Source organism: Acipenser ruthenus, chromosome 47, assembly GCF_902713425.1.
Source record: "Acipenser ruthenus chromosome 47, fAciRut3.2 maternal haplotype, whole genome shotgun sequence".
In the NCBI taxonomy this organism is placed as follows: Eukaryota; Metazoa; Chordata; class Actinopteri; order Acipenseriformes; family Acipenseridae; genus Acipenser; species Acipenser ruthenus.
In genome coordinates, this window is record NC_081235.1 from 3,230,881 (window position 1) to 3,249,966 (window position 19,086).

At 43.1% G+C, this 19,086-nt stretch overlaps 2 protein-coding genes across 4 annotated transcripts; both read left to right on the forward strand.

Moving 5' to 3' along the window:
- Positions 1-204: 204 nt before the first annotated feature.
- On the forward strand, positions 205-4,125 carry LOC117428848 (peroxisomal membrane protein 11C-like). Of its 2 annotated transcripts, none has more exons than XM_034047815.3 (5): positions 205-497; positions 1,684-1,872; positions 2,224-2,402; positions 2,979-3,050; positions 3,394-4,125. In XM_034047815.3, exons 1-5 carry the CDS (start codon positions 435-437, stop codon positions 3,611-3,613), a joined length of 723 nt encoding a protein of 240 aa, XP_033903706.3. In that variant the 5' UTR covers positions 205-434; the 3' UTR covers positions 3,614-4,125. The 2 variants fall into 2 exon arrangements, with proteins under 2 accessions (XP_033903706.3, XP_033903707.3); XM_034047816.3 differs by having other exon boundaries at positions 207-497; positions 2,979-3,035.
- An 868-nt stretch (positions 4,126-4,993) lies between these two features.
- On the forward strand, positions 4,994-18,419 carry LOC117401210 (amyloid-beta A4 precursor protein-binding family A member 3-like). 2 transcript variants are annotated; one of them, XM_034911643.2, is made up of 11 exons: positions 4,994-5,463; positions 6,654-7,795; positions 8,902-8,932; positions 9,598-9,743; positions 10,497-10,583; positions 11,380-11,574; positions 11,670-11,849; positions 12,285-12,497; positions 15,328-15,447; positions 16,569-16,709; positions 16,894-18,419. In XM_034911643.2, the coding sequence occupies exons 2-11, from the start codon at positions 6,692-6,694 to the stop codon at positions 16,963-16,965; spliced, it is 2,289 nt and encodes a 762-aa protein (XP_034767534.2). In that variant the 5' UTR covers positions 4,994-5,463; positions 6,654-6,691; the 3' UTR covers positions 16,966-18,419. The 2 variants fall into 2 exon arrangements, with proteins under 2 accessions (XP_034767534.2, XP_034767535.2); XM_034911644.2 differs by having other exon boundaries at positions 4,994-5,214.
- The last annotated feature ends 667 nt before the right edge of the window (positions 18,420-19,086 follow it).

Consider the following 19,086-nt stretch of genomic DNA (forward strand, 5'->3'; position numbering starts at 1 on the left):
ATATATATATATATATAATGAAATGAAAATTAAAATCAAGCCACAGACCGAGTATTTTTCATGTATTTTAATTCGGGTCGTGGCTAGCCCAGCCCACACAATAAACAATCTGCAAATAGAAAACATTCATTGGTTTACGAGTATTCCGTCATTGCCGTTCCAATTCGTGATTGGTTTGCGCTCTGTCAGTCATCGATGTAAACAGTAACGCTTCCTGGTTTAAAGTCTAAAATCGGTATTTCGGAAGGTTGCTTCCATGAAAGACGTTTGCTCGTGTTATATCGGGTTTCATTCGAAATAGGTTTGTCTTTAAGTTAACACAGTGGTAACATTAACACCGAGAAAGCTTCCTTTCCCTAGCCCCGCCGTTCTGTTTAGTTTAATTTTGTTTTTTTTAACCGTACCGGTATTTTTGAGAACGTGTTTATCAAACCATGGCGAGCTCAGTAAACGGGTTAGTTAATATACTGGAATCTTACAGAGGGCGAGATAAGGTGGTGAGTATGAGCCTTTTAAACTATGAAACCAGCAATTCAGATCAAAGTTACTGCTGTGATTATATAAACCCGTTCTTACTTAGTTCAGTAAATAACGCATAAGGTGACCATGTGACTCCGCGTTGAGCGAGACAGTTTGGGATAGTTCAGGCTTTTCATCTCGCAACTCAATGCATTCTGGTATGTTTTACCTGTCTCAGGTACCATTCTTACCTTTAAGAGAAGCAGGACTACGCTTACCAGAATGCATTGGGTTGTGAGTTGAAAAGCCTGAACTGTCCCAAACTGTCCCGCTGAACACAGAGCCATATGGTCATCTTAATACTGAAATAATGCAGTACGAGTCCTCAGCTGCGGTATGTACTGTATAATCGCAGTGAAGTGACAGGTATTCAGATCATGCGGTTAATCCTCCGAGGTGTATCGGCGATAGAATGAACTGATATATCTGAATCTAGCATTGTTTTTTTTTTAAATATTTATTATATGTTTCATTCCAGAACCTGCATTATATGTGCTTCAGTGCTCTATAGAAACATGAATGTAACAATAATATAGCTATAAAATACACTAAATATAAATGTACTTTTGATTGAAAATACACACTGCCTGGCCAGTTTTATTAGGACTTGTCTACCCGATTGGGTTTGGCACTGCCCTGGTGTGGGGCATGTTCTCCTGGTGTACCCTGGATCTCTGTGGATGGTCAAAGGAATGCCATTGCTTACTTAAGCATCACTGCAGATCGAGTCCACTCAGTAAGTCTGGATTGGTCCCTACTTTCAAGACGATAATGTACCCCTGGTTCAGGATCATGGAAGCCACTTCAGGCATATTCCATGGCCACCACAGTCCCTGAATCTCAATCCAGTTGAGCTTGTTTGGAATGACTGAAGGGATTTCCAGCCCCTTGACTCACCTTCCAAGCACCTTGTGGAGTCTGTGCTGTGTCAAGGCTGTGATCAGGGCAAACTGTAGTCCTATGTGTACAGGCCCTAATAAAGGGGCCAGGCAGGGTATGTTTGAACAGTGTAGATCTGCAGCCCTTAATACACGGGACTATGAAGGCATTGCCACACATGTTGACCTTGTTTTTCCCTAGCAGTTTAAAGCCTGTGTTAAACAACCTTGAGTTGTAACATTGCTTTCATTCTTGTACAGATTTGTTGCCCTCTTATCTCTGCAGGTTAGAACACTCTGCTATGGCAGTCAGCTTGCTGGTGGGGTTTTGTGCCAGAAGGCGTCAGGGGGGTCTGAACTTGGAAAAAGCCTTTTAGTGTTTTCAGCACAGCTGAGTCAGTGTCGCACGGTGCTCAGGCTGTTTGATGACCTCTCCATGTACGCTTACTCGCGAGACTACGGCCTGGGAGCCAAGGTGAGACAGAGCAGCTATCCAGGTCTAAACTCTCAAATCAGTGCGGAGGAAGCGAGTAAAAGCCAGACCAAGACAGAACTGCCCAGACGGGGCATTCAAATATGGAGAAATGCCTTCAAACCTACACCACAACAGAGCTACTCAGCATGATTGCAAACACCATATAAGGGAAAGGAACAAATTGAAGCTTTTTTTACTCCTTAAAAGATACCTAGCATTAACACAATTATCACTGGCCTCATTCAGATTAAGATCAAATGTTTAGCTGTCAGCTATACAGGGGATTTATAGTCATCTTTTCAATGTGTCCTGTCTTCTCCATTCAGTCAGTTGGGTTTGCTTGCCCCTCAGGATGAAGACTCTGCCCTGCGTTGCATGTCTGTGCTCAATAACCTGGCTGACCAGCTGTACTACCCCTGTGAACACCTCGCCTGGGCTGCCGACGCCAAGGTCATCAGCACACAGTCTGGCAAGTGGTGGACTTTGAGCACAGCACTGTGGGGGATCTCTCTGCTACTGGGTATAATGAGGTTAGCAAGACTTTAGAGATGCAAAGATCAGTTGATTCTTGATCGCCACCGCCTGTAGGTCACGAGCCTCAATTAAACACCCTGGGGCCTTATTTGAACCTGTTTTCTGAGGAAATGCAGTAAGTCTTATATTAGTATACAGTAGTGTGCCAATGTATTAGAGCACCCCATTGCTTCTGTTTTGATTTGTTGTGCACATGAATTCAAACCACTGGAACTGGAAATTGTCAAAATAGGCAAATTCGTGATTGTGTAATTTAATTGATTAATTTAATAGGCCACACGTGTAATTAATTTAAAATAGTAAGAGAAAAGGAAGACATAGCCACGAATGGTAAAATGCATGAGACTTTTTAGAAGTTGTTTAAGATGTTAATTAAAGCACAGAGTGGTCTAACATTTTCACCCATGAGTGCCCATAGTTTCTATATCACTGATTATTGACAATGAAATTCTCACCCCCAGAGGTTTTCATGCAGGTAGGTATATAAAGGATATAAATTACAAATCTTGAAGTGTTCTAACACATTTGCACACTAGTGTGCTTTAGTGTGTCATATTTGTATTCTTTTGCAGGTCTCTGCGAGCAATCGTGCTGTTTAAGAGAAAATTGAAACAACGGGAGAGAGACAGGTGTGTGGGAAGCAGGTAGAAAGATCTCTGTTTGTCTTTGTACTTGTGTTTACGCTTTTACAGTATCGTGCAGTACAGAAATGTTCTGTGATTCTGTTTGATCTCTCTTTATTTCCTCCGATACAGAAATGTTCTGTGATTCTGTTTGATCTCTCTTTATTTTCTCCGATACAGAAATGTTCTGTGATTCTGTTTGATCTCTCTTAATTTCCTCCGATACAGAAATGTTCTGTGATTCTGTTTGATCTCTCTTTATTTCCTCCGATACAGAAATGTTCTGTGATTCTGTTTGATCTCTCTTTATTTCCTCCGATACAGAAATGTTCTGTGATTCTGTTTGATCTCTCTTTATTTCCAGTGAGGCCCCTAATGGAATGGAGAACCGGCAGCAGCTATGTTCTGAAGTCTTCAGCATCCTCAGCAGCATGGCAGACTTTGCGAATGCCGTCAATTGGATGCCCCCAGGATTTCTCTGGGCAGGGAAGTTCCCTGATTGGCTGGTTGGACTGTTAGGCACCACCTCCTCACTGATTGGTCTATACCAGATGTGCGCTGGAGGGAGCGGAGGCAGTGTTTAAAGTTATACGAAGGCTTTATAAACATTTCCACACCTCCCGTTAGAGCTGGTATCTGTCTTCTGTGACCTTGACCTGGAGGTCAAAGGCTTCCCACAGGACGAACTGACAAACAGAATGCATCACTGATAAGAACATCTCATTTATGCAGTAGTGTGCAAATGTATTAGAGCACCCCGTTGATTCTGTTGTTTTGATTCGTTGTGCATATGAAATCAAACCACTGTAACTGAAAATTAGAGACTGTAATAGGCCACACATGTAATTAATTAAAAATAGTAAGAGAAACGGAACATAGAGCCATAAGTGGTAAAATGCATGAGGCTTTTTAGAAGTTGTTTAAGATGCTTAAATCACAGTGGTCTCATATTTTCACACGAGTGCCTATTGTTTCTATATTGCCGATTCCAGACCAACAATTGAAATTCTCACACCCAGAGGTTTTCATGTTTGTGTTCTGGCAGCTGTGGGATTTAAACAAACTGAACGAAAACAACAATTATATAGAACACACGTAGTAGGTTGTTAAATATAATCTTAGGAAATTATAGATGATATACATTATCCCTTTAAAAATATAGTTACCGAATGAGGACTATACCACTGCAATGCACTTCTCATATAACACATGCATTGAAGAAACAGGGCTGCTCACGGGACACCCACTATTGAATTACATTGAACCCTGCAGATCATTTGTTTCTGTCAGATTCAAAATAACCAATCCAAGCTGTGATCCAGGAAGATGAGCAAACAAGAATGTGTAACAAAAGAAACAGCAGTAGAAAGCTCTGTGTGTGGTTACTGAGCTGTGTGATTTACGATTGAAATTCCAGGTTTACACTGAGGAATGCGCTGGCCAAAACGTTTTGTCTGCTTGACGTTTGTTAGCAGTGGAATTCATGGAATTCCAACACAAAATGCTGTCTATTGTACAAGGTTTTAAATCTGTTTTCTGCATTCCAAATAAAGTATGTTACAAAAAAACGTTTAGAAACTTCAGCAGCACAATGATATGGGGATCAGTGAAAAATGAAGAAAAATGCTTAACAGATTGACCTATTAAGGCGGTCAAATGAAAATATTTATGGTATCTTACATGATTATGTGTTTAATAATTAATATTCTGTTTACCTTCCTGGACCTTGTCTAGTTTTTTATTGTATCTTGGTGGTGCCACTAGCCAAATGAATCCCATTTGTGTCTTGATAAACACAGCCTTTTTTTTTTAATACACCCAACGTTGAATTTTGTGAAACTTGGCTGGGGCATTCTGTAGCAAGTTAGTGATTTTTTACGTGTATAAAAATAAATGAAAACAAAAGGTTATTTTTTATAGGAACAACACTCAACATTACTGAATGTGGTATTCTTCCTATTATTTAACGTGTAAACACGTAGATGTCTTTATTGAACTACTAGTGTAAGTACAGTAGAGCAGCTGATGAATCGGTGAACTGTAGCGATTGATGAATCGGGGCTGGACTGATGGAGACTGAGACAAGTGACGTAAGAGCTTGGACACGTCACGGGCAAAGATGGCAGAGGTTTGGAGAAAGGAAGAAGTATTTACAATGTCGTGTAACAACATAGCGAGTGTTGCAGTTAAGTAATGTTATAAACTTTTGTAACTTGTGTTTACATTTGTGATAACGATGTAGTAGTTGTTATACGTCTTAAATTTGAAATAAGTTTTTTTTTTTTTTAAGTTTACACAGCGATAAACATCACCTACTGAGCGAGTTTAAAGTTCATAGCATACGTGACATTTAAATGGGTTGACTTTTTAGAAGTAATCACTGGCGATTAAGAGAAAACAGACTGTATTGGACGAGCATCAGCCATTTCAATTGGTAGGATATATGTTTAATACTTTTAAGTTTGTTAAAATAAGAGTGTATTTATAGGATGATTTAGTTCCGTTAATTACATAGTCAAGTTCATGAATGCATGCTTAATTTCTTGCTGACACGAAACAGTGTTCATACCTGTACAAAGATAGCTATCATTGAAGTATATTATTAGTCCAAGCATTACGGTATGTTATATTGTAATTGAATATGTTATAATTATTATCTATGTGCCGTGTGCGTGGCCCGGCAGAAGTTCTGTCTCACAGCTATTGTGTAAAGTGTTTGTTGAAAGTAAATTCAAATATTATCAGGGTTTTCTAATTCAATGAATGCAAGTCATTTTTAGACTCTCTTGCATTGCAGTTTCAGCTAGTGGCCCTATCTGAGATATACTCAAGTCTTAATTTCTGTTCCTGAGTTTTTAACTTGTTAAATATTTATCATGTGTTTTGTATTGAATATGATTTGATGTGTATGTAGAATAGATGTGAGATGTAACAGCTCAATTACATTAATGAGCTCTCCTCCTAGTATATGGGAGCTGGGCAGGGTAATGTAACTTCACTAAGACTGGATAAGATTGCAACACCAGCCATATCTTTTGAAGCTCTGGAATTAGTTCCATAGTTTAACTACAGGTTAACTTCATTTTTCTTTTGTCAGTTATTGCATTTAAGCAACTTGTATTCCTTTTTAATGTTTTTTTCAGAGTCTGTTTTTATGACTAAAATACTGTTGACTAAATTAATTTTTAACAGCCGTCTAGAACAGTTTCAGGAATATCAAACTTTATTTTATTCATAAAAACAGATAGGTAACTGGATAGAGTGTGGTATCTCCAATGTGTAAGACTGGCTCAGTGTATGTGTTATGTGGTGTAGCCTATCTCTCTATCTATTCATCCATCCACATACATTCCGGTCAGTATCTTCGAGACATCCCACCCAACACCAAATTTATTTTCTATATATGAACCATGAAATGAATTGACCTCTTGGGCAGAAATTATTCTGCAATATTTTAGTAGTTTTTATGGAAGGGCAAATAGGGGGTTAATAAACTATAAATTGCCACTGGTGAGAAAAACTAAAAAAAAAAAACAATAGAAGGTGTCCTTATGTAGATGAATTAAAAACACCCTCCTCCTGTGTGTCGTAACCTCACAGCTGTTTGAAATGCTCTGCCCTTAGGCTCCCTGTCTTAGGACCCTTGTGAATGGAAGCGCGTGATGGATCTTCACTCGGACGGCCTCCTTGCACAGGGCAGTGTAGCCCCAGGCACCATGGAGGACAAGCCTCAACGCGAAACAATAGCCAGTCACAACCTGGGGGTAGGAAGCCAACCCCCGGGAGAGGAAGCCAGAACAGATGAAACAGGCTCCCCCCTCCCTGAAGCTCCCCCAGCAGCAGAGGAGAACTCTGCAGGCAGCTTGCCCAATGACCTGTGTAACCCGGCTGGGGATACAGAAGAATCAGACTCCTTCAGTCTCATTGAGCCCCCTCCTTTGGACTGGAGTGAGTCCGGAAGCCTGGATTCCTCCATTGACAGTGTGGGGTGCTCTGCCCCGGAGGCAGACAGGGATGGCATGTCCTTTAAGGCTGAAATGGATTTACTGCCAGATCAATTTAACCAACTTGAGCCACTCCCAGACCTTGGGTTGGACGAGTCTGGCGCTGTGGCCACAGATCTCCACAGAGTTGGGTTACAACAGAGCGATGACGAACAAGAGGACAGGTTGGCAGGCTGTGAGGAAGAGGAAGAGGATACTAGTGGGGATTATAAGATGGAAGACGAAGACCACAGCCAGATCCAGGCGCTTCTAGCCAGGCTTCAAACATACAGCCAGCCCCCAGCGACTCGTTCCCTCTCCCACTTCCCCAGCATGGGGGAACGGGTCACCTCTGCCGTAGAGGACTTGGTTTCAAGCGTAGCGCTGAGCGCGAGGCATGACGTAGGAGATCACGATCCACAGAGAGACAGGAACACTGGGCTGCTCTTCTCTGAGGCAAACCAGAGAGACTTGTTGAACCTCTTGGACGATGGTGGGCTGGGGGAGGAGAGGGAGCAGAGAGAGGAGAAAGCCCCTCCTCGAGCACAGTACCAGGCACAGGGCAGCGAGGTTGACTCTGTGGTGAGCATCACTTATGACGAGGCGGATGGGGGATTTGGAGAGACGCAGGGGAAGAACTCTCTTGGGCGTGGCCGACCGGCTGGAGCGGAGGTCAGCATCTATCCCTGCAGCCCTGAGGAACAGCCGGAGCCAGTTTGGATGAAAACAGCCAACTCCTCGATGCCAGAGGAGCAGCAGCAGCAAACACAGACTGAGGAGGCTGTGAGTGTCTCTCCTTTTCAGTGCGTGATAACTAGAGGCAGTCCAAACCTATGGGAAATTTGAAGTAGATATCTGTGGAGTGTTCTGTGGAGCATCTTATGTGTTTAGTATTTGTATTAAAAATGGCTTAGAAAAATGTAAATCAAGTAAACATAATCATATCAAACAATTTATGTGTTAAGAAAGTCTGATTTAATATATCAACCATTTTTGTAGGTCAAATCTGACATCCCATGAGACCTCTTATTGGGCCACATTTTCAAAGCCTGAACTCCAGTCTTGACAGAATTGACTCCTACTTTTTGAAAGGTGACAAAACATCTGTTAATTTTACAAAACTCACTTTAGCAGTCTGTTTGATTGTGATGTAGCTGCAAAACACGGTGAATCCGTGGAACACTGTGAATTCCGTGCAAGCCTGCAAATTCTATGATTTCCAAGGAATTCTGTTATCCAGATTTGGACTGCCTCTAGTTATAATCAACACAATAATTTTGTAGCAGAAAAATTGGCTTTACCCTGCAAAACTGCAGCAGTTTGATGTAAGAAATCCCTTGTTTGTTTGGTGTGGTATTTCTTGCTGATGTATTTATTTTTGCCACTGGGGGCAGAGTGTTGCAAGGGGACAGGTTAAAGCAGGGGTGGCCAGCCCTGGTGCTGGAGAGCCAGAGGGTCTTCTGGTTTTTGTTCCAATGACTTAATTGAACCCATTATTTTCTTAATTAGCCATTGATGGTTTAAAGAAAACCATTAAAAAAAACCCTGCAGGATTGTGGCTCTCCAGGACCAGGGTTGGCCAGCCCTGGGTTAATGGTTACACTCTTTGAGAAACTTTGAGAAAATACATTGATTGGGGGCACTGGTTGTTTCTGTGTTTTTAAAAAAGCACCAGGGTGAATGAAATGGAATTTGATCCAGAGCTGCGCTACACAAGTAGAATACATTCATTGGGATAGCTGTGGTATTTCAGACCCGTAGCAAGGTGTTTAAGTCTGGAAACAATATTTTGTAGATAAGTACTCTGTTTCCTGTACAACCTTTTCTTCAACATAGTAACCTTAACCTTCTACGACCATAATAATAGTATGTTTACCTTTTGATTTCAGAGTAGCAAGAACTGTCCAGCTTACAAGGAAGGTAAGCCAAAATATCCTGGGTCTGTTTATGTGTTTATCTCAAGATATCCTGGGTCTGTTTATGTATTTCTTACCTCAAGACGGTTATTCCCTTTATTTGTCCCAGATTGGCACTCTGTAGCTTTGAGACGAGCAAAGCCAATGAGACTGGACTCGTCCCGCCAGGGCAGGAATGTATGAGAAGTTATACATGACTTCAAAACGCTCAATCAGAACTCAAAGGGAAAACTTCAGTTGGAGAAGCATGAGATTAAATGTTTGCTTAGTGACTTGTTTCTTTCTGCTTTTACCTTGAGTTATGATTGAGAGTTTTGTTGAAGTCGCAGAGTTGATCTCTGAGTGTACACCACACTTAACAACAAAACACAGTCCTTATACAACGCTGCTCTATAGAAAAACAAGAAACAGTTTCCCTAGCTTTACCTGCTCCAATCTGCACACCTATGAATGTTGTCAATTATAAAAGTAGAATTATTTGGTTGGGTTAAATAGTCATGATAGTTCCATTCCATTACAGCTCAAGTTACAGAATGTAAAGACATTTCAAATTACTGTGCTGCCGCTTTCGCATTTCCAGATGGTTTGGAGTCTGTCTGAAGATTTTGCACAGTCTGCTATTCTGACTGACTCTTTGCTCAGTGTTTTCCCCTCTCTGTCTGTCCACAGTGCCTGGTCCCTGTGACCCAGAGGATCTGCTGGATGGCGTGATCTTTGGGGCAAAATATCTGGGCTCCACCCGACTCCTCTCCGTTAAGAACCCCTCTACCAGCACCCGCATGGCACAGGCTCAGGAAGCCGTTGACAGGATTAAGGTACCGTCCCCGCAAAGTCCCTCTGGTCTGAGAGGCTTTGGGCAGTCCTCTATTGAAACTTTCAAGATCGATTGATTCTGCTAGAAGTTTGAATTTAGGACCATTTTAATTACTGTATTCCTTCGAATTTAAGACACCCTCAGCTTGAGGAAAAAAATGAAACATCAAATAAAGATGCATTTACAAAGATACATCCTCAATTACGCATATAAGAAAAAGGGGTGTGATCAGCATTTCTGAGCTGTCCAAGCTGGTACTGTTTGTTAGAACAAAGATTAATAAAGAAACGCTGAAATGTAAAAGCTTCTCTTCGAATTCCTCAGGAAGCAAATGATGACTCTTTGAAAATATGTACTCGGGCACTTTTGGTTTCAAAAGTGCGTCTTAAATTGGAAGGAATACAGTAAATTAATATGTAATTCATATTTTTTGTACGTAATTCATATTTTTTCAATGCGTAAGACACCCAGTAAGCAGCTTATCTGGAGCGCTGACTAAAGCATTAATATGGATGAGACTGCATGCGCTCAACATTATGTGTTTATGATGGAAAAGCCATTTAATAAATAGCCTTACACTGTACACGTCCCGCTGTATAAGATCTACAGCTAACCGCTACATTTGACATGCACATCTCTGACAATGGTTAAGGGAAAAATGTAAACATTTAACACGTGGAGAAGGTTTAAACCCTAAACTATTATCCTCCTGCTGGGTCGCTGTGAGTCTGATTTGGGATGTTTGAATTCCCAGGCTCCTGATGGAGAGTCCCAGCCAATGACAGAGGTGGATCTCTTCATTTCCACCAAGAGGATCAAGGTGCTCAGTGCGGATACGCAGGTAAAGAACGCTTGGCAAAACAGCCCTGGCAATAGCTATTAGAAAAACCACTTCACCTGGAAAGTGAAATCCTATACCTGTATAGGAGCACAACAAAACAAAACATTCCTCACTATACGTAACATTTACCTTGCAAGTTGGGCCAGTGTTTGGAAAGCGTGAAGCATTTTCCAGTGACGTACAGTACCTGCTTCTGTATCCCCCGATTCTGACTCGCTTGCCACATCTGAAGCAGCACTTTTGCTGATCCTGTTTTTTGTGTTAATCCCACACAGCACTTTCCATTTTAGAAACTCTCTGAAATTCTGGGAAGGTGGTAAATCGGTGGAAGGCAAAACACAATGTGAATGCAAAGATGTAAAGTCAATACTATACAAATCTCGATCCGAGAAGCATTAACTATATATTTAACAATACAGAGCTTTTGCATAATCTAAGAAATGAAGATGAATTGATCCATGTTGAGCTGTTTAACAGATGAACTATGAGCTCTAAGTCCTGTGTCATGGATGCAGTGTTAAGCCTGTGTCAGGGATGCAGTATTAATCCTGTGTCAGGGATGCAGTGTTAAGCCTGTGTAAGGGATGCAGTGTTAAGCCTGTGTCAGGGATGCAGTGTTAAGCCTGTGTCAGGGATGCAGTATTAAGCCTGTGTCAGGGATGCAGTGTTAAGCCTGTGTCATGGATACAGTGTTAAGCCTGTGTCATGGATGCAGTGTTAAGCCTGTGTTAGGGATGCAGTGTTAAGCCTGTGTCAGGGATGCAGTAGTGAACATGTACTGTTTCTCTTGGCTCAGGAGGCCATGATGGACCACTCCTTGCAGTCGATCTCTTACATCGCCGATATCGGCAGCATTCTTGTCCTGATGGCTCGCAGGAAGCTGCCAGGCCAGCGCGCTGCAGAGGGAGAGGGGGAGGGGGAGGGGGAAGCATCCTGCTCACCAGCTCAGAAGAAGTGCTGCATGATCTGCCACGCGTTCCACTCAGAGGACGTGAGTACCGGTTTTAAAATGAAAATGCATCTCTGCTGTAACATGTGTTTCTTTCAAAATCTGCATGTGCGAAAATTTTGGCTCATCTCCGGCAGGCTCAGCTCATTGCTCAGGCGATTGGCCAGGCGTTCAGCGTTGCCTATCAGCAGTTCCTGCAGGTGAACGGCATCAAGCCCAGCGAGCTGCAGCCCAGCGAGTACAGCGACTACCTGGGGACTCAGGAGCTCTATAACGGGGACCTGGTGCACTTCTCCCGCTCCGAGAACATCCGCCAGGTGAGGCCACTCCGCCCCGCAGTACCAGACACCACACAGGGGCTGACAGCACTCTGAATGAGAGCGAGCGTGGTCCCCAGTGTGCCACTGGCTCTGCAACCCCCCCCCTCCACAGGACATGTTTCCACTCTCCATTCCACAGCAGTATTTACTGTTTACTGATGTGGGGGCTGTCTATCACTGACTTTCTTGTTTAGCAGTTCTTTTATGATGGATTCAATCCATAAAGAATGGTTCCATACAGGTTTAAGCATGTATACAGTGTTTCATTAAATCCATTAAAGCAGAATGTTTTGTGAATAGGTCCCAATGTGAAAGAATGCCAGCTGTCAGCCCTAAATGTAATGGTGTGTAGTATTAAGCCCTTTCCCCGCGCCCTGGCCCAGAGGCAGCGTGCCGTGTGTAACCTGTCCCTCCCTCCCTGTGCCTCTGCAGGTGTGCATTGAGAAGCCGCGTGGGGAGATCCTAGGCCTGGCCATCGTGGAGTCTGGCTGGGGTTCCATACTGCCCACTGTGGTAGTAGCTAACCTCCTCCACGGGGGGGCAGCAGAGCGCTGTGGGGAGCTCAGTATCGGGGACAGAGTCATGTCTGTCAACGGCACTAGCCTGGTGGGGCTGCCCATCACCACCTGCCAGAGCATCATCAGGGTGAGTTTACCCCAGCACTGCCTCTTTCAGCACAGCCACTTGAAGTGACTGGAAGTGTTGAGTTGAGTTTACCAATACCCTGCTGAAAGAATAGGTGCAATCAAACACATGCATGTGCATATTATTATACATAGCAGTATATATAGACATTGAAAACTGTTCATTACATTATTAAAAAGCTAGAAGACTTTTTTCTTAGATTCTGCCATTTCTCATCACAAAACGAATACAAACAGACAAGCTTTAGTTTCTCAGAGTGAGTAGAGGCTGTGCTGCTGGGTAGCAAGCTGCAGGAGGCTACAAATGGCACTAGGGGGGTTAATCAATTAACAAAGGTTTAATTGAAGCTTGTAAAATAAAAGCCATGGCGGTCAATAATTGATTAATTCAAGCAAATGTGTTTTTGCTGTCAAAGTGTAATACTAGGTTTTTACAATGACCTCAGCTGTGTTAATTAGTAAAACATTTAAAGTTCAAGAATAAAACAGTTTAATGTTTAAACTTGCTTGTTACTCATCATAAGACGTCCTCCAGTATGTGTTTTAAAATCTGTAATCCAGCGCTGTTTAACCTTTTAGGCTGAGAAGCCACATCGATGGCTCTTTAAACAGGTTTCATGGTTAAGTGTTTGTTTTTGCACTTTGACTTTCTTCTAACAAAACGACCTGCCTTCTCATCGAAATCAAGAGAGACATAATGTGGAGCTTACTGACCATGGCTCGAGGGTGACACGCTGTGAACTTAACACCCCGAGCGGGGCTCTTGCAGGGGGTAGAAATCCAATAAAGAACACTCCGAGCGGGGCTCTTTCAGGGGGTAGAGGTCTAGTAAAGAACACTCAGAGCGGGGAGCTTACAGGGGGTAGAGGTCTAATAAAGAACACTCCGAGCGGGGCTCTTTCAGGGGGTAGAGGTCTAGTAAAGAACACTCAGAGCGGGGCTCTTACAGGGGGTAGAGGTCTAGTAAAGAACACTCCGAGCGGGGCTCTTTCAGGGGGTAGAGGTCTAGTAAAGAACACTCAGAGCGGGGAGCTTACAGGGGGTAGAGGTCTAATAAAGAACACTCCGAGCGGGGCTCTTTCAGGGGGTAGAGGTCTAGTAAAGAACACTCAGAGCGGGGCTCTTACAGGGGGTAGAGGTCTAGTAAAGAACACTCAGAGCGGGGCTCTTTCAGGGGGTAGAGGTCTAGTAAAGAACACTCCGAGCGGGGCTCTTACAGGGAGTAGAGGTCTAGTAAAGAACACTCTGAGCGGGGCTCTTGCAAGGGGTAGAGGTCTAGTAAAGAACACTCAGAGCGGGGCTCTTTCAGGGGGTAGAGGTCTAGTAAAGAACACTCAGAGCGGGGCTCTTACAGGGGGTAGAGGTCTAGTAAAGAACACTCAGAGCGGGGAGCTTACAGGGGGTAGAGGTCTAATAAAGAACACTCCGAGCGGGGCTCTTTCAGGGGGTAGAGGTCTAGTAAAGAACACTCAGAGCGGGGCTCTTACAGGGGGTAGAGGTCTAGTAAAGAACACTCCGAGCGGGGCTCTTTCAGGGGGTAGAGGTCTAGTAAAGAACACTCAGAGCGGGGAGCTTACAGGGGGTAGAGGTCTAATAAAGAACACTCCGAGCGGGGCTCTTTCAGGGGGTAGAGGTCTAGTAAAGAACACTCAGAGCGGGGCTCTTACAGGGGGTAGAGGTCTAGTAAAGAACACTCAGAGCGGGGCTCTTTCAGGGGGTAGAGGTCTAGTAAAGAACACTCCGAGCGGGGCTCTTACAGGGAGTAGAGGTCTAGTAAAGAACACTCTGAGCGGGGCTCTTGCAGGGGGTAGAGGTCTAGTAAAGAACACTCAGAGCGGGGCTCTTTCAGGGGGTAGAGGTCTAGTAAAGAACACTCTGAGCGGGGCTCTTGCAGGGGGTAGAGGTCTAGTAAAGAACACTCAGAGCGGGGCTCTTTCAGGGGGTAGAGGTCTAGTAAAGAACACTCCGAGCAGGGAGCTTACAGGAGGTAGAAATCTAGTAAGGACAGTGAAATCCAGTTAGCAGTAGAGAATTCTCGTGTATAGTGTTGTCCTGCCAGATGGTATAAATGCAGTTAACCCAAGACACGACTTCAAATTTAGCACAGAGGGAAGAACAAGAGGGCATAAGTAGAAGCTGAGTAAAAATAAGTTTAGAACTGAAGGTAGGAAGCACTTCTTTTTTTACACTGAGTTATAAATGCATGGAATAGCCTACCAGACGAAGTAGTACGATATAAAAAATTGGGAACATATAAAAGATTATTTTAAAAGAGATTTCCCAAACTTTTCCTGTGTTCTTATGAGTCAGTCCTGTTAGCTCGGTTGACACTGGGGCACATGCACAAACTCCTCGGGCTCCCAGGCTGTCTGAGGCATTGGTTTTGTAGGGGCACTGCAGAACATAGCTTGCAAACCAAGCTATCAGCAGGCTGTGTTAAAGTATAGGCTAGATCTGGGCTTAGCATGCTTAGTGAGCGCAAGTGAAAGCCTAGTTTAATGTCAAATGGAACATGACTGTGGGAGCATTGCAGCATTTTAATACTAGTTTGTGTTATATTTGCATGCTTAGCAAAGGCAAAACAAACCAACCGATATACAAAGAGGAATCCGAGACTGTGACCACCCCCAACCTCAGGCTGTGCTGCCTTGAAAAACAAAACATGCACGACTCACACAGGGTCAGTAGCAATACAGAAAATGAACTGAGTTTGCTTTCAAAAGTTTGCTTTTTTTAATAATATAAAAGATCAGTTCTATTGGAATAGATTTTTAAAATGTATTGGAATTTATTTTATTTATTTATTTATTTATTTATTTATTTATTTTAAGGATCTGAAGAACCAGACAGAGGTGAAGCTCAGCATTGTGCACTGCCCTCCCGTTACCATGGCGATCATCAAACGGCCGGATCCCAAGTACCAGTTGGGCTTCAGTGTCGAGGATGGAATTGTGAGTCAGCCTGGGGTGAAAGAGTCACCTCTCCTACTCTCTGACCTTCTTTCTACAGTCCTGTGAAATACATGATGGTGTTTCTGCACCACGTTCCGGAAACATCAGCTTATAAATCTGTTCTTCACTGTCTGCCAACTAGAGAGAAATCATTTAATTTCTTCTGTTACAATGCGAGTGTTTTATAGTATAAGTTGATACATCATATGTATGGAGTCTCTTACTGTTGTAAGAGATTTCATCTTGTGCAAAAGCTGCTCAAACTGCACAATGATGTCTGTTGTATTAAGAGATCCCCTACACAAAACATAAACTCTATAAATCTCTAAAATGGAAGATTGTTATGTCATTGCCGACCGTGACCGGGGGTTCCTAGTGGGCGGTGCACAATTGGCCGCGCGCCGGCCAGGTAGAGAGGGCTTAGCTCGGCAGGGCATTCCACGGTTCACCGCGCACCAGTGACTCCTGTGGCTGATAGGACGCCTGCGGGTCTGCAGTGGAGCCATTCAGATCTGTGTTGTCCTCCGGCACTATAGGTCTGATGGCTTCTCTGTGGATCCGCAGTGCGAAAAATGACAGATTGGCAGGAACACTTTTTGGAGGACACGTGTTTCAGCCTCCGTTTCCTGAGTCGCCGGGGGTTTGCAGCAGTGAACCGGGATAAAAAATAATAATTGGGCATTTCAAATTGGGGAGAAAACCGGGGTAAAAAAAAATGCAAGATTGTACTCAACTACCTTTACTTTAGAACGTTGCTGTATTTTCTGTGGATTTACAGCTCTGGCCAAAAGTTTTGCGTCACCTAGAATTTTAGGATTGAGACTAATTAAAAAAACCAAACAAACAAAAAAAAAAACCATAGGAACATAATTTAGTTATTTTATTTAACTTCATGTAATCAAAGAAAATACAAAATGGTAACGCAAAAGTCTACTGGAAGCCATAATAGTATTTACAGTAACAGTATTTCATGTTAAAATTCGTCATTTGAGAAATCCATTTGGTTCAATATACATGATTTATAATTACTGAAAAATATTTCTAATGGAGCCTGCTTTTTTCCTTATAATGTCAACTGCCTAGAAGGCTGTTCCTGACCCTCTGCTCTCTCCTCTCCCCAGATCTGCAGCCTGATGCGGGGTGGCATTGCGGAGCGAGGCGGGATTCGTGTGGGGCATCGCATTATTGAGATCAACGAGCAGAGCGTGGTTGCCACGCCACACGAGAAAATCATCCACATCCTGACCCATGCCGTGGGAGAGGTGAGTAATTCTGCAATCCTCACTGGGGCTAACAGAGTCAAAATTGAAAGCCAACTGATCTCGATCTGCAGCTGATGGAAATGAGTCTGCTTTCAAGTCAATCCTAGGTGCAGATGGGAACATAGTATCTGGTTCATCTTGCCTTTGCCCACACGTGTAACCCTGGCCTCTGTCTCTGTTCCAGATCCACCTGAAGACCATGCCAGCCTCTACCTACCGCCTCCTCACAGGTCAGGAGCAGCCTCTGTTTCTGTGACGGCCTCCCAGGGGCCGATGCAGGCGTAGGGAGCAACACAGCCCAGAGGGAAGAGCCCGACACTGGCATGAATTCTCACCCATGTCCCCTGCACATTCAAGCAGGGTACTCCATGGTGCCTTCTGCTATACACTATCTGCGGGATACTGCCAGGGAATATTCTCATTATTTCATGCAGTGAACTTGTCTTTGCATCTTTTTGCGTCTGTTCCTCCAAAGGCACCAGATTGTGAACCTGCCAGCAGCACTTGTTGAGAGATGTGTGGAGCTCATCCATGCTGTAGTATTGCACTCTCAACTAAATGCTATTAAAAGAATTATAAATCAGTCCTTCACATTGTGCTAAACTGTTGGTGGTACAATGTCCAATTCAAACTTCTTATGTGTAATATTTGAGAATGTACACCCAGGTCAAATGTGTCTATTTCTTTAGGTTTAGACACTTCAATTTATAGCCTCTTCATTGAAGTGATTTAAAAAATGACTTTTCTTCACAACAGTACCACCCCCCCCCCCCCCCCCCCCCAGAATTGTATACTGTTGCCCTTTAGTTATCCAATGCAAAGCACAGTTTGCTGTCTGTGGAAAACCAGCTGAAAGAACACAGAATGAACCGTAGCAAAAAGCCCACCGGGATCACCTTGAGTTTGGATTATCCCCTGCACTGTGGTTCTCTGGGAGGTCATGGATGGGATGGGATGGGATAAGTGGTGCCTGCCTGCCTGCGTGCCTGCCTGCCTGCTCACACCAGATTACAGCTAAAGCACATGCTTCTTTAACGGGTAATAGCCAAGGCATCAAATACCATATCCTAGAAATAGCACAGCAACTTTCTACAAAATCCTGTATATCAATTTGCTGTGTTTCTTTTTCTTCAAAGAGAGAAAGAGGTTAGTGTTGTGGCAGGGAAAAGGGACTTCAAGAAAGTTTAAATTAAAAATAAGCCTTTTATACGAGGTCTGTCTGTGCCTTGCTGTGCTCCACAATTCAACCATCTTACCGAAGGCTTTGAGTGGGTTTGAAATGGTTGTCTTTGGTAGAAGATACATTTAAAATGCAAACATGTTTAGCGTACAAATACTGTTGCAGTGTCTTGTTTTCTAAAACCTTTTTCTCAACTTTTGTCCTCCATTTGTGTTTGGGATTATCTTTCTCTTTTTTGTTCTGGCTGTACTATAAAGATAGGGCCCTTGTGAGATCATTGCTGTGCTGTTGGGGAGTAAGAATGTGTTTTTTTAAGTCTTGTATCAGTTCTTTTAAGAGTCTTCCTTCACTCCTGTGCGGTGGAGCTCCGGGCGGCCGGGTACCAGAGGGCTCATGCAGTTTCAGCACATTGACCTCTATCATAGACTCTTATTCTTCTAATTTTCTTAATGGGATGGTTGATGATGCTTTTTTTATATAACCTAAAGCAGTATTGGCTGCAAATAAAAATAATGAAATACTGATGTGAATTTTTGTGTCGATATTTGAGTGTGAATGTGTTGCCACTAGAGGGAGCGCCAACACTTTCAGATTGATGAGAAGTATGATTTTCCTGTGTTTTAATTCCTTCCACCTAGTATTGGTCCACTTGTTATGAGTTTGCCCACTAATATGATTCATTATTTTGAGGGTGTGGGGAGAGCATCAGTGTTGCAGTGAGGTACCAGGCTGCTACCACTGCAGAGAGACTTGGATTACCTCAATAACGAAACAGCCAAAAACAAACTGTGCTTGACCAAGGAAATCAAGGTGCTTGAACTGAAATTGTGCATGTATCCCAATAGAACATATTAAACACCACTGCTTTATAGTGCAGATGACATCTAGAACATTGTGTTTTTTTTTAAACATTGCAGAATTACAATCAGTCTGTCAAACTCTATAGGCCAAAACCTTAATGCATTAGAATTTAGCACACACAAGTGGGCTTACTGGCCGTTCTGACCTTGAGTGGGTGAAAATCAGCTTGTATCTCACACAGCACTGTAAACTATGTATTTGTTTTATAATATATAAACAATACACACCCTAGTCTCTGTAAGTCGCCTTGGATAAAGGCATCTGCTAAATAAACAAATAATACAGCGAATTTTAATATGATGTCATTTCAATCTGATGCTATGAAGTTTCAGATGG